The sequence below is a fragment of the Lycorma delicatula genome, chromosome 2 (assembly GCF_047948215.1).
Source record: "Lycorma delicatula isolate Av1 chromosome 2, ASM4794821v1, whole genome shotgun sequence".
In the NCBI taxonomy this organism is placed as follows: Eukaryota; Metazoa; Arthropoda; class Insecta; order Hemiptera; family Fulgoridae; genus Lycorma; species Lycorma delicatula.
The window spans coordinates 2,811,102-2,826,829 of NC_134456.1; the positions used below are offsets into that span (position 1 = coordinate 2,811,102).

Consider the following 15,728-nt stretch of genomic DNA (forward strand, 5'->3'; position numbering starts at 1 on the left):
AACACATAAGACTGTTAAATTGGAGCCATGAGAAAGCAAATAATGCCCTCTACAACACAGGAAGTATTTCAGTTCTCAAATCATCTTCATTAAATAATACTGATAATATAACAAGTTACTCATGTTTAATTCTTAACTATATATTTTATAATATTTGGCTAAGAACACATTATCCTGGTATTATAAGCGCTAATTACATTTTAAAGTGAGTTGTTGTTTTACTGAACGGTATTAAAATCGATAAATCGCTATTTAAATAAAAGATATTTACCAAAGCTATATCGCTTTCCCCGCATCAACAACCTATGATATTTTAAGGAAAAATAATACTTTTTATATTGCGCCTACTTGTGTGCTCACAGATTATTGTTTCATCTAATTATCTATAAAGGATTATTTCTGTCGCTTAATTAGTAATGTCAATATTGCATTCAGTGTATATCTATTTTATTGCCGAACTCTAATAAAAAATTCACTAGGTGATTCATAACTGTCTCTGCTCATCTGTCATACCCTTATTCTTTAGCATTTTGATTTTATATTTTCTGTATAACAGTTTATTGTTTAATCTGTTCTAAAAATTTTAAGTATTAAGTTTGTTTTATCTTTTGTAATACTTATTTAATCGCTTATTTAAACATCGACATCCGGATAATTTATCATTTAATTTAATTCACTTTTTTAGGTAATAAAAGAAGTAGGGTTATGTTTTTAACCGACCAAGGGTTAGCTTTAAAGAAATTTAATAGTCTGCAGTATTTTTGGCATTTTCAATTCCTTTATTCAGTTTATCGATAATGAAAACATCATTAATGTTATTTTTTGATGGATATAGCCCTTTATTTATTTATTTATTTATTTATAAAACTAGAATCTTTTTCATTAATTAAATCATTAAAACAACTAAAATCTATCTTTACATTGTAACTTATTTTTCTGTTTACTGTTCGTACAATCTAAAAGCTCGGGTTGTAATTTAAAACAAGGTTATATTATCTTATCTTTTACTTGTTTAAACAAATAGTCTGCAAACGACTTAAACTTATGTCTGTCTCAAAGTAATATTAACTTGTGGTGTTTATCCCTGACTATTCTGTAGGATTTTATACTTATTTATTTTATTATTGTTATTTGGTAAATCTATATTCCTGTCACTGGGGAAGATAATTTTTTTTTTTAAGGCTGAGTAGTAACGATTACAATTAAAAAACAAAAATTATTTTGACAATCGATTCAATCTGTAAAGCGGTTGAGACAGAAAGAAATATGAAAAATAAACTGCAGTTTTTTAATTTTATTACCTAACTCATAAGATTTAAATTTTCTTCGATCTAAACTAAGGTTCTCCTCGTGAAACTGGTATATTCAGTTTCTGTACCGAATGAATATAATTCTTTATCTTGATGGTGAGCTTCATTCAAATATTCATATTTCCAATAAAACAATTTTTTGAAGTTCTTTTGTCAGAATAAATAATTATAATAATAATAATAATAATAATTTCTTAGATTTTTTGAATCAAACAAATTGAATTTGGAATTTTCCTTAAGTTTTATCGAATTTGATTCCTTAATAAGGCTTTATTTTTATTCTACATATATTAATATGTGTGTACATTTGTAATTTTTTTTTTAATGAAAAACATTAAAATAAAAATAAAAATGTAATTTTTATTTTAAGTTTTATATAAACAATAAGTACAGCTTTTAATCACGTCTTTTTTTTCTCTTATAATTCGTTTGTCTATTAATAATTTATTTTATGATGATGTGATATAATTATGTTATGGTATTATTAAGTTCCAGTCAAAATAAAAAAAAATTATTTATTGAATAATAATTAGTTTTCACGTTTTTGTAAGATCTTTCTTTATGTTATTTTTAAAGGAATCTGAGTAAAAAAGTTACACCACAGCTTAATCTTAACGTGAAAACCAATGAACTTGAAATAAATGATTTACACACTGTGAAGACAGAAGAAGAAATGGAATTTTATCCGGGTCATGTAAGTATTTATAATTATTGGATATTATAACAAACAGGGATTAGTCTCTCGTTAATTTCATTACTTTGTGTGTGTGTGTGTGTGTGTGTGTGGGGGGGGGGTGTTGCTATTTCAGTATGTTCTGTTATAAAAAATTGATTTTAATTCCGACTTATTAAATTGTGTGTGAATGATAAATGGTTAATGTGTGAGGGCAAAAGTTTTTTTTTAAACTTCAGTAATGTTTGAAATATATTTTGAAATCTTTCAAATTGTTTGAAATATTTTAACTGATAGAGCTCTCATTTTAATAAGCTCTGAGTGATCAGTTGTTAATTGTATTCACTTGTCGTATTTAAATATTTATCAGGTTAGTAATTAAAACTTGACTCGATGCAGGTTAAACACAATTGTGCCATAATTTTATTAATGAATTTTTTTGTCTTCAGTCATTTGACTGGTTTGATGCAGCTCTCCAAGATTCCCTATCTAGTGCTAGTCGTTTCATTTCAGTATACCCCCTACATCGTACATCCCTAACAATTTGTTTTACATATTCCAAACGTGGCCTGCCTACACAATGTTTTCCTTCTACCTGTCCTTCCAATATTAAAGCGACTATTCCAGGATGCCTTAGTATGTGGCCTGTAAGTCTGTCTCTTCTTTTAACTATATTTTTCCAAACGCTTCTTTCTTCATCTATTTGCCGCAATACCTCTTCATTTGTCACTTTATCCACCCATTTGATTTTTAACATTCTCCTATAGCACCACATTTCAAAAGCTTCAAATCTTTTCTTCTCAGATACTCCGATCGTCCAAGCTTCACTTCCATATAAAGCGACACTCCAAACATACACTTTCAAAAATTTTTTCCTGACATTTAAATTAATTTTTGATGTTAACAAATTATATTTCTGACTGAAGGCTTGTTTCGCTTGTGCTATTCGGCATTTTATATCGCTCCTGCTTCGTCCATCTTTAGTAATTCTACTTTCCAAATAACAAAATTCTTCTACCTCCGTAATCTTTTCTCCTCCTATTTTCACATTCATTGGTCCATCTTTGTTATTTCTACTACATTTCATTACTTTGTTTTGTATTACTTTGTTTATTTTCATGCGATAGTTCTTGCGTAGGACTTCATTTATGCCGTTCATTGTTTCTTCTAAATCCTTTTTACTCTTGGCTAGAATTACTATATCATCAGCAAATCGTAGCATCTTTATCTTTTCACCTTGTACTGTTACTCCGAATCTAAATTGTTCTTTAACATCATTAACTGCTAGTTCCATGTAAAGATTAAAAAGTAACGGAGATAGGGAACATCCTTGTCGGACTCCCTTTCTTATTAGGGCTTCTTTCTTATGTTCTTCAATTGTTATTGTTGCTGTTTGGTTCCTGTACATGTTAGCAATTGTTCTTCTATCTCTGTATTTGAACCCTAATTTTTTTAAAATGCTGAACATTTTATTCCAATCTACGTTATCGAAAGCCTTTTCTAGGTCTATAAACGCCAAGTATGTTGGTTTGTTTTTCTTTAATCTTCCTTCTACTATTAAATCTGAGGCCTAAAATTGCTTCCCTTGTCCCTATACTTTTCCTGAAACCAAATTGGTCTTCTCCTAACACATTTTCCACTCTCCTCTCAATTCTTCTGTATAAAATTCTAGTTAAGATTTTTGATGCATGACTAGTTAAACTAATTGTTCTATATTCTTCACATTTATCTGCCCCTGCTTTCTTTGGTATCATAACTATAACACTTTTTTTGAAGTCTGACGGAAATTCCCCTTTTTCATAAATATTACACACCAGTTTGTATAATCTATCAATCGCTTCCTCACCTGCACTGCGCAGTAATTCTACAGGTATTCCGTCTCTTCCAGGAGCCTTTCTGCCATTTAAATCTTTTAATGCTCTCTTAAATTCAGATCTCAGTATTGTTTCTCCCATTTCATCCTCCTCAACTTCCTCTTCTTCCTCTATAACACCATTTTCTAATTCATTTCCTCCGTATAACTCTTCAATATATTCCACCCATCTATCGACTTTACCTTTCATATTACATATTGGAGTACCATCTTTGTTTAACACGTTATTAGATTTTAATTTACATACCACAAAATTTTCCTTAACTTTCCTGTATGCTCTGTCTATTTTACCAATGTTCATTTCTCTTTCCACTTCTGAACACTTTTCTTTTATCTACTCTTCTTTTGCTAGTTTGCACTTCCTGTTTATAGCATTTCTTAATTGTCGGTAGTTCCTTTTACTTTCTTCATCACTAGCATTCTTATATTTTCTACGTTCATCCATCAGCTGCAATATACCTTATCATTTTTACTCAGACCTCTTGCGATGTCCTCCTCAAAAATCTGGTTTACCTCCTCTTCCTCAAGCTTCTCTAAATTCCACCGATTCATCTGTCACCTTTTCTTCAGTTTTTTAAATCCCAATTTACATTTCATTATCACCAAATTATGGTCGCTATCAATGTCTGCTCCAGGGGAAGTTTTGCAGTCAACAAGTTGATTCCTAAATCTTTGCTTAACCATGATATAATCTGTCTGATACCTTGCAGTATCGCCTGGCTTTTTCCAAGTGTATATTCTTCTATTATGATTTTTAAATTGGGTGTCGGCAATTACTAAATTATACTTTGTGTCAAACTCGAGTCTGTCCTCTCTTTCATTCCTTTTGCCCAGCCCGTATTCACCTACTATATTTTCTTCCTTGCCCTTTCCAATGCTTGCATTCCAATCTCCAATTATTATTAAATTTTCATCTCCTTTTACGTGTGTAATTGCTTCATCAATCTCTTCGTATACACACTCTACCTCATCATGATCATGGGTGCTTGTAGGCATGATCATGACATTAACAATCGTTGTCGGTTTAGGTTTTGATTTTATCCTTATTACAATGATTATATTGCTATGTGTTTTGAAATATTCTACTCTCTTCCCTATCTTGTTCATTATGAAACCTACTCCTGCCTGCCCTATTATTATTATTTGTATCAACATAAAGTTAATTTTTTATTAAATATCCGCATTGGGATTAATTTGCTTGCAACCTAGGAAAACGTTTAATTCTTTTAATGTTAACTCCTTCCAATCCGTTCGAGATCTTCCCTTTATCCCTGGTTAGCAAAAAACTTACACAGCGTATTCATTTATCTCATGGACAACAGTTTGCAAAAAATTATCGTGAAAGATTAACTCGAAAGAATCTAGGGGTATGCCGTCGCCTGGAAATGGAACCAATAAATTCTGTTATTTCGTACATGTAAATTTTTTCAACATACCTGTATCATTCCATACACTACTTCAATTTACATTGATATCAATTGGTGAAACCATATCGGGTGAGACATCGTGTGTAACCTCATGTTCGTTTTCAGTGCTGGAACTTGATAGATCAATGTCACTATCAGGAAAACTATCGTCACTTATATCACTGTTTTCCAAATAATGAATTAGTTGATAATTAGATAACTGATTACGTTTTTTAAAATCACCTGATTTTTTTATGAACAGTCCTGAAGGTCCTGGTTTATCTGCCATTTTGTATGATGTTGTCAGAAAAAATGCAGAACCGGTACGCGTACCGTATAAAAATACTGTTTTAAAAGGACGCCAAGACAATAACACAAATTTCAATAATGCCGAACTCCCAGTGAAGCTGTACAGTGAACTAAGTACTCCCACACAGATCGTAGTAGGCGGCACTCTCGAAGGAAGCCGAAATACTCCGATCAGAGTGGTCGGCAGTCAACATGTTAATGGCTGTGGTTGTTATGTTTATATATGTTCATTATACTCCAACCATGTAATTACACTTATACTCTGATTCCATCATAGCATGGACATTGTTGTATTCATGGACATTCTTTGAATTGGAAAGTATTTATAGGTAATAGTTTCTGACATTCAACGAAACACTTCAATTAACAATTGGTATTACATCAAATTCTCTGATAATACAGAATCTTCTGAATTGAATCAGGATTTTAGGTTGGTATCTTCTGAACACAATTCTGCAGCGTCTATATACATATATTTGTAAAGAGTTTAATTTCCAGCACAAAGTAAAATAAAATTGCATTAAAACAAAAAGTATGTGTAATATCAACCAAACCTTTTCATTACTCTGTGTTCAAAAAACAGTCTTTTAAGTTTTTTATAACTGAAGTCCTGTTGCGTTTTAAACTAGAATTTTTTTGAAATAATTTTATTCTTTTGTTGTGTATTATCGCATAGAATCATCCCCCCTCATGAACTACCTTTTCCTTCATGAAATAATTTAAATTGAGAAAGCTGCTCTCCCCTTCCGTTTTGAGCTGGATACATCCCTCGACTAGAGTTTCATAACTTGGATGAATATTTATTAGAATGCATCCTTTCTGCAGAATATGTAAAATGTTACTTTTTCACTTTTAAACAATTTCGTTGCTATTGTTAAATCTGCTCAAGTATGAGAATACTGCATGTGTGATCGTGTTATAAACAACTTTTTTTTTAATTTATACAAAGGGTCAAATAATTTAAATCATTTTTTCCAAGCATATTATCATTTTAAAATTTTAATTAATTATTCTGTAGTATTTACTTATACTGGGCGATTCAAAATCGACTTCACAACTTTGAGCATATAAAAATTTATTTTGATAAGATTCGGTTGAGGTCTCACACTCATATCAAAACACATCAAGTTTTGACTTGAATTCATTAGTACTGAATTTGACCACCAGCATTGTCACCAGTGTTGCTAAAAACGGATACATTTACCGGTGCAGAACATGTTTTCTGTGTGTTTTGGTGTTGCGATTTGCAGTGTTCAATGAAATTTTTGTGCGGTAGGGAACCTCCATAGTAGGCGTAAAATTTACTTTTGGCACCAAACCTTCGTCGAGACAGGTTCTGTTAAACATAGAAAATCACCAGGATACCCGTGCGTCCCTGAAGCTGCTTAGAACAACTTGAGAAAGCTTTGCATGTAGTCTGAAGAAATCAACTTGACGTGCATCGTGTGAAACTAGCATTCCACAACAACTGTTTGACGCATATTATGCTTGCGCTTTTTTTCCTATTTAGCCTCTGAGAATGCAGCCTCGGGGATGATACGTATTAGTGTAAGTGAAGTGTAGTTTTGTACGGTTTCAGGTCGACCGTTTCTAAGATGAGATGTGTGGTTAATTGAAACCCGACCTCCAAAGAACACCGGTATCCACGATATAGTATTCAAATCCGTATAAAAGTAACTGTCTTTAGTAGGATTTGCATGTTGGAACTCTCGACTTCAAAATCAGCTGACTTGCAAAGATGCGTTCACCACTAGAACAAGCCGATGGGTTATTATTATTAGTTCAATGCATTACAGATGACTACAAAGTTGCTCGGCTGCAGCGTTGTTTGGAATCGATAGATAGAATTGCAGGTGATATATTCTTTGATCGTGTAATTTTTTGCGATCGGTGTTTCACATCGGCGGCAAGTTTAACACCGATAACTGCCAAATATGGGGTTGCAAAAACCCTCGTGTAACTGTGCAGCACATTTGTGATGGCCCTAACGTTAATGGTTTTTTTTTTTTGCCGTTCTAGGAGGCGACTGTAAACGGTACAGTTTATCTGAACGTGCTTCAAAATTTTCTAATTCCTCAGTTAGATGATGATGATCAGAATGGACACCATTACTATCGGCAAGACTGGGCACCGCCTCACTACCGTCTGAGATTTTCTAGATTCCTAGGTCGGTGTGGTCATGAAGGTTGAATTGCATGGCCGCCTTGCTTCCCAGATTTGACCCCGCTAGATTTTTTGTTGTAGGGTTTTATTAAAGATGGATTAATGTACTGCATTTGCTTGCTGATCTTGAGCTAAGATTGAACTAACACTGCAGCCGCATAGGTAACACTGATTACAGTCTGGAATGAAATCAACAAGATGGGATGTATGTCGCATACAAACAGGAGCCATATAGAACCAAAGTAAATATTAGGCGACTTGGTGTGTTTTTGTATGAAATTGTACTCTATTGAATCTGTAAGTTATCTCAATTTTTGTATGCTTTTATATGTGAAGTCCTTTTTGAATCGTTCGGTATTGGATAAATGAAAGAAAAGAATGCTCTACTAATTTAGAAAAACAGCCTGGTCAGGTTTAATAAAAATATGATTGATTCATACTTATTTACTCTATTTTTCTCCCCTGTCATATCCACAAAAAAGAAATAGTACAGGATTATGGAAAATTAGTGATATTAAATTTCATCTCTGTCCTAACTATGACATAATAATAATGAATGAAAGTTATTATGAGGTTTGGTTTCGTTTTTCAAATGTAGGAAGTTAGTTTTAGCATTTATATAATGTATACTTTTTTCTGCAATTTACTTTTGCAGCTGTATTCTTTAATATATCATATATTCATGAAAATATTATTTGATGTATCTTTGGAGCTAATAGAAATCATTCTAAAATTTGAAATATGTTATTCCCAAATCTACAGTAAAATTTTTTTAAATTTACATCATTAAGTTTTTACTCATCTTTGTTTGTAACCTTTGTCAGCGATTGGCATTCTTCTTACTGGTGTCAGGTGATTTTATTGCAGCTGGTGTTTTTAGAATTAGGTAGATAGTATGATCAAAAAGTAGTATGTTGCATTTGAATTGTCTATTTCATTTAATTAATATGTGGAATTTTTATAAGTTTGTATATTTTATAATATTCAGTCTATTAAAATTGGTTCTTTTTTGAGATTTTTTTGACAAAGTTGTTCCCAGTATTGGTGGTTTGATTTGGGATTTGTATTTATGAAATTGTTGACTGTTACTACGGAGAGCTTTTTAAGTGTTCATTTACACAGTGTGCCAAATAAGTAATGAGACTGATTCTGGAATACTTTAAAGAAACGCACCAAATGTGGTAACCTTCTTACCCGCTAGATGGTGCTGAACACACAGATGCTTTGATTGTGTCGTGTCGATGACAGCCAGTGTGTGCACAGCAGTCGTGAATATAATGTGTAAGTAGCGGTGGTCAAACATAGCATTATGGATCAAAAGAGTTGTGATAAAATTTTATTGTAAATTAGAAAATTGTACATCAGAAGTTAACAAAGTTTACAAAGGTGTCAGATGGAACAGTGTCACCGAGGCAGAAGAAATTCAGGTTGTAGAAATCACAAATCAAAACATGTTGATTGTTTTTTTGATTCTTCTGGAGTGATCCATTGTGAATTTCTCCCTGAGGGCACATCTGTGACCAAACAGTATTACTTAAGAGTCATGCAACATCTCTTTGCTTGCATGTGTCGTGTCAGGACGCATCTGTTCCAAAGCAAGAGTTGGGTTCTTCTGCATGACAGTGCACCAGCTCACTGCACACTACCCATGAAACAGTTTTTAGTATCAAAACAGATCCGTATGCTTGAACACAGCCACCCTGTTCGCCTGATTTGGCACCTGCAGACATTTTTCTATTTCTGAAAATTAAATGCTCTTTAAAAGAAGAATGTTTCAGTGACATTGAGGACGTCCAAGGTGCTGTGACAGACAGACTGAAGGAGGTATACAATCAGGATTTCCAGCATTCTTTCAACAACTATTATGATCGATGTAATCTAGTGTGGAGGTGCAAGGGGATTATTTTGAATCCTTGTAACTGCAAAATTAAAAAGTTCTTAGTTTCAATGTGATGGTAGTTGCCTCATTACTTATTTGACACGCTGTGTATGTTTGTTTGAAACTGTTCCTGTCTGTTCATTGTTAAACATTTGTAGTCAGAACAGTTTTGTTATATGTAGATTTTTGTTTGTTTGCTGATTGTGTTGTGTGTAATGAAACGATTTCTGTATCCACTGATGTTTTGAAGGCTACATACGTAAAAATTTTTTTAATTTGCAACTTCTCACAGTCTTTTTATGTTAGTGTTGTAATTTTCTTTCGCGTTATATTTGTTTTTGGTTTTTTCTTAATGTTGTGGAATGTGTGGTGTTATATCCATTTACGTACGGTAGATATTTTACAGTGTAAAGACCTATGATGTGGTATTTACATGAGTAAATTTGTTGGGAGTGGTACATATTTCTGAAAGTATTGGCGTTGTTAGTTTTCTATGTACTTTTTAGAAGAATGTTTTTTTTTTAGAAAGAATTTTTTTTATTGTTCAGTCCAATCTAATTTCTAGGTTGTAGTGAAGCTTCCAGCCCAATCCTTTTCTTTTTGTCTTATTAAATTTTATTGCTTTACAAGTACATTATCTTTTTAACTTAAAATTTCTTAGAACTAAATATTTTTGGACCCAAAATTATACAGAGTATTAAATGGAGTCAGAAAGTTAATGAATAAGGTATGATACTAATAATTTCTTTTTTATGTTGCTTGCAGGCAGGTTTCTCCTTTTTTTGTCACTGGATGTCTGAGGTGTTGTGTACTTGTACTGATAAGCCTGTTTAAGAATGTCTAAACTGTTTTCTTGTGAACGTGTACTATGTTTCCAGAAAAGAACTGTTTCAGTATTTTAATTCGTTTTAATTTATAGTATGTCTGTTTATAGATATGTCTAGTAAAAGTGTTTTATTTACTGTAAACATATATTATTTTTGGCTTTAATATATTGAAGAATAATAGAGCTGTTGGATCTTTTCATTTTTAGCAGGTGTCACGTGGAGTAATCTAGAACTGTGTATTATGAGAAAATTGTGATTTTAAAGTATTCCAAACTGATTGTAATAAGTTATCATAAAAAAATCAATATGAATTATTTCATTTCAGTTATCAAGTTCATTGGTTGTGTATCCTGTGATAACAATTTTCTTTTTGTATTTTGTTATAGATCATGTGTGGCATTCAGCGACAGAAATTGAATATTAGGTGTTGCAGCCAAAAATCAGATGGTAACCAATATTGACAACACAATTCATGGATTTAAAAGGTTATTAGGTCGTAGTTACAATGATCCGGCTGTTCAACAGGAGTTAAGAGATCTACCTTATAAAGTGGTCAAACAAAACAATGGTTCTATTGGAATTAAGGTATAGTGTAATATTCGTGTTTTACTATTGTCTTCAGTTTTGCCATTTGGTAGATTGATAATGTGTGATATTGTGATTGATAACTCTTTTTCTTCACATGAGGCATACTTTGTTTTATTATTATTATTATTATTATTATGCTTTTACGGCCAACATGGGACCACTTAAGTCAATTTTAGTTGGATCTTTTCTGAGAAAAGCGTGTTATTTTACTCTTTCGAGCTGCCCAGTATTTCTTCATCCGTTCAGATCTTGCTTTCTTTTCTTCATCCGTAAACACCCTCTTCGTTGTATTTTGTCTTTTGTCTGTCTTTTGTTTAAATCTAATGCTTTTATCTTTTAGCTTTGTAATTTTTCCAGTTTTATTCTGTAGATCAGTCAGGGAAATTCCCAATTCTTTCATATCTTCTCTAATTTCTTTGATCCATCCTACTTCTAGCTTTTGGAACCAGAGCTTTTCAATGATATTTCTTGACGGTCTTGTTTGCGGTGTCCTTATGAGATGACTGAAGAAAGAGATTCTTTTTTTCCGCATAGTATCAGTAACAGGCTCTATTTCTCGATACACCACCTCATTTGGCACAATCCACCATCGGCCTTCTTTTTGGTGTTTTTTATTGATACACGTTCTGACAATTCTCCTCTCTATTTTCAGAATTTTTTCAATTCGGTTTTTCTGAGTGATTTTGAAAAGGGTCTCGCTTCCGTAGGTGACTTCTGGCTGTACTACAGTTTTATAATGTTTAAGTTTTGTTTTGTTTTATAAATAATTTTTTGAATTGTTTTTTAACAATCTGAAATTATGTTTTTTTTTTTGTCAAAGTGTAATTTGTTCACTCTCAATGTGTTGTACTTTCTAGTCAAATTATCAGTTAATTCTTTATAAGCTAATCTGAACTTATGAATAATCAGATATTTGTATTGTTTTGTGTAAAAAAATATATATTCTAAAACATTTGAACAGTGCAAAATTAATCTAAATTTGTTAATAGAGTATAGTGTTTTCAGCTTATTATCTGTTGGTGCACTTCCTATACCAGGTAATTCAAAAAGGACTTCACAACTTTAAAAGCATATAAAGATTTATCGAAATAACTTACAGAGTTGATTAAGTTTGTCACCCGACATTCACTTTAGGTCAATACGGCCATTAGTTATGCCACTTCACCTGAAATCTGTATCATTCCAGAGACTGTAGCCAGAAAATCGGCATTATGTCTGCAGCTGCGATGTTAATTCAAAGTCTTAGCTCAAAAAGACAGCAGTCAAAGGTTGTACGTAAACCTGATGTGTAATGAAACTCTACAAAAAAAAATGTAGCAGGATCAAATCTGGGGAGCAAGGTGACCAATGCAGTTGGACCTACACAGCCAATCCACTGACCTGGGAATAGAGTATCAAGAGATCTCACTTCTAGGTAGTAGTGAAGTGATGCGCCCTGTCTTATTGATACTAATGGCGTCCATCTTGATCATCATCATCTAATTGAGTGAATAGAAAATTTTGAAGCACGTCCAGATAAACAATACTATTTACAATTGCCTCCTGGAAGAAGAACTGGTTGTACAGTCTTTGTTTGCTTAGGGCACATAAAACATTGATCCTAGGGCTATCACGAATATGCTGTAAGCTTTCATGAGGGTTTTTGCCTAAACCCTATATTCGGCAGATTTCAGTGTTCACCTTGCCAGTGATGTGAAATGTCTCTTCATTAAAAATTACATTGTGTGCAATTCTATCCTTCATTTCCCACACAAAACTACAGCTGAGCGACTTTGTAGTCATCTGTATCGAGTTCCACAGTTAGTTGGTTTGGCTTCGAGAGCAGTTGTTTACATAATACGTGCCAAACAATTGTTGTGGAATGCCAGTCTAACATGACACACATCGAGTTGATTTCTTTGGACTATGTGAAAAGCTTTCTCTGAGTTGTTCCACAGCAGCTTCAGGGATGCATGGGTGTCCTGGTAATTTTGTGTTTAACAGAACACACTTTTGTGTTGACAGAATCTGTCTCAACAAAGACAGGTTATCCCTACCTGTGCTTTATGAAAATTATGTTGAACTGCAGTTGCTGACTGCAAATTGCGAAACCATAATGCACAGGGAGTATGTTCCTTGCCAGTAAATGTATCCATTTTTAATAATATTGGTGATAGTGCTGGTGGCCGAATTCAGTACTGATGAAATTCATAAGTCAAAACTAGACTGTGAAATGAGATATCTACTGATTCTGTAAGTTATCTGAATAAATTTTTATACGCTTTTAAACTTGTGAAGTCTCTTTTTGAATAATCCGTTATTTGCTAGTAAGTAAGTTCATGTAATGCTTGTATCGCTTTTTGTGAGTTGCTGTTTCAAAGTGAATTTAAAATCTTTTTGTTTGTGTAGGTCAACTTTTTGGGCGAGACGCATATATTTTCTCCAGAACAGATAACAGCAATGTTTTTTACCAAACTTAAAGAAACATCAGAAATCGCATTGAAAACAAAAGTCAATGATTGTGTCATCTCTGTAAGTGTTATGTTAAATACTTGACTGTGTATGTGTTATCACTTTGTATTAAGGTTTTAATATGCGTTAAAGAAAAGTGAATTTTTTTCTCATTTTATGATTACAACTGTTTTTATGATAATAAAACATATCGGTACCAGGAAATAAAAATTAGATTCTTAACACAAATAATATCGGTAGGGGAAAGTGTTCTTTGTTTGTTACTATGGTGTTTAATGAATCTGAAATATTGATTTTCAGTACATTGAGACAGTAGCAGTAAAATTTATATTGAAATTGATAATTTTAAATATTTTATTCTACAAAAGTTTTTCAACACTTCTAAAATACTTGTTAAATTTGTTAAAACAACTTGCAACTATCAGCTTTAAGATTAACTGCCAAATATTGCCCTGGGGTATTAATGAATAATTACTGAATATCACAGTACCCAAAAGTGCACTAAAGCTAATGTCCACTTTTGGAAAGTAATTATAATTTGATGGCAGTCATTATTCACAGATGTCCCTCTACTTCTCTGGTAGTTTTTACATGCATTTAAAATATTTAATATTTAAACAATTCAATTTAATAATTTTAATTAAGGAAAAAAGTTTTTCATAGCTGTAAACCCAAACATCGGGAATTAAAACTTATTTTATACTAATAAGTTTTAAGTTTTAAAAATTTAACTTTCATTGCAGCATAAATCACTAAAGAAAAAACATGCCTTGGAAGAGTTGATCATACAACTCATTAAATGTTAACTGTGTAATGAAAAAATAAAGTTTTACAGTTTTTTTATTTGCTCTTTTGTATTATTTTTTATTTAGGAATTAACAGGAAAATGCAGATACATAAAGTACCCTGTTTTTTTTTTTTTTGCATTTTTAACTCATAGTGAAAAAGTTGTACTTATTTATTTTTAAATGATGAATTACACAAAAGCTTTAAAGCTTGTATTTGGAATATGGAAAGGAATTTTGTAGTAGCGTATGAAAAATATTGTCATGCCTGATCTGGATTTGAAACTGAAATCTCTGGATGAAAGGGAGAAATGCTACCACTCCACCATGGAGATTGGCGATGCATTTGTAATTAAATTTATCAGTGTTCCATAATATATAAAAAATGGTGTTATAATTATGTTGAAGAAGAAAATTTTATTTGTTTTAAGTCATTTTTTATGTTTTTGCCGATTCAGTTTTCTGAAATATTGTTTTTTTTGGACCAAACTATGTTATAATATTATATGGTTATATAATTCAAATTTAAAATAGGTTGGAGAAATGATTAGAAAAATATATTGTTGTATTCATTAAGTAGAATTTTTTGATCAGGTTTTAAAGTCAATTCATTATTAGAAATATTTAACACACTCACACTCATTAAAAAAAATCACATTATTATATTTAAACAGTTAAAAACTATAACACTACTCTACTATAACAACAGACAGTGAAATAAAGAAAAATGATAAATACAAAATTGAATAAAAATCTTTATTAATTTAATGGGAGATTGTATTCTACTATTTTTTTATTATGGATTTGTTTTCTTTAAATCTAAAAAAAAAAAAAAATAATAGTAAAACTTGATAGTAATGATTTTACTTTTTATATAATTTATATTTGTGAGATGCATCTTCAGTGTCTGTATTCCTTTCAAGATTTTCTTGTTAGTGGGTGTGCCTTTACAACACTACTTTATTTTGTGCATAAGTAAGAATTTCTTTGATAAAGATAGAATTTCTTTTTTGTAGTAGAATTTTGAAACTACCTCTGATGTTTTCTCTTGCTAACCCTTCTGATAGTCTGAATAATCGTTAAGTACTGGTTTTCTTATTTTCAAATGTAAACTGCATTTGTATAAAATTGTACCGCTGATGGTGTATACAAAAGTTTGGCAAAACGAAAACTCAGAACAATAAATATTTTCAATTCCATTGAAAACAAATATCAATTACAAAAAGAAATTAAAATATTTTTTATAAATTTTTAACAAATCGTTTGGATTAGAAATAAACATGATTTTTTAGCAAATCTTGTTAATCAAACCATCATATCTATTAAAAGTGTCTGATGATTTATAGGTATATAGGTAGTAATAGGTATTATTATTTTTTTTGCAATATTACTATTAATAAAAAATTGGTGAAAATCCCCTCCATCAATATTTCTTGAAAAGTATAAATTGCAATCAGAAATAAG

The 15,728-nt window shown here is 31.6% G+C and overlaps 1 protein-coding gene across 1 annotated transcript in view; it reads left to right on the forward strand.

Annotated features, from left to right (window-relative positions):
- The window catches only part of LOC142320421 (heat shock 70 kDa protein 4-like), a 175,450-nt gene that overhangs the window by 21,935 nt on the left and 137,787 nt on the right, over nt 1-15,728 (forward strand). Inside the window, exons 2-4 of the mRNA XM_075358145.1 lie at nt 1,887-2,004; nt 10,827-11,025; nt 13,417-13,539. Of these exons, the coding sequence (XP_075214260.1) occupies nt 10,885-11,025; nt 13,417-13,539 (264 nt within the window). The 5' untranslated portion in view covers nt 1,887-2,004; nt 10,827-10,884. The remainder of the gene's footprint in view (nt 1-1,886; nt 2,005-10,826; nt 11,026-13,416; nt 13,540-15,728) is intronic.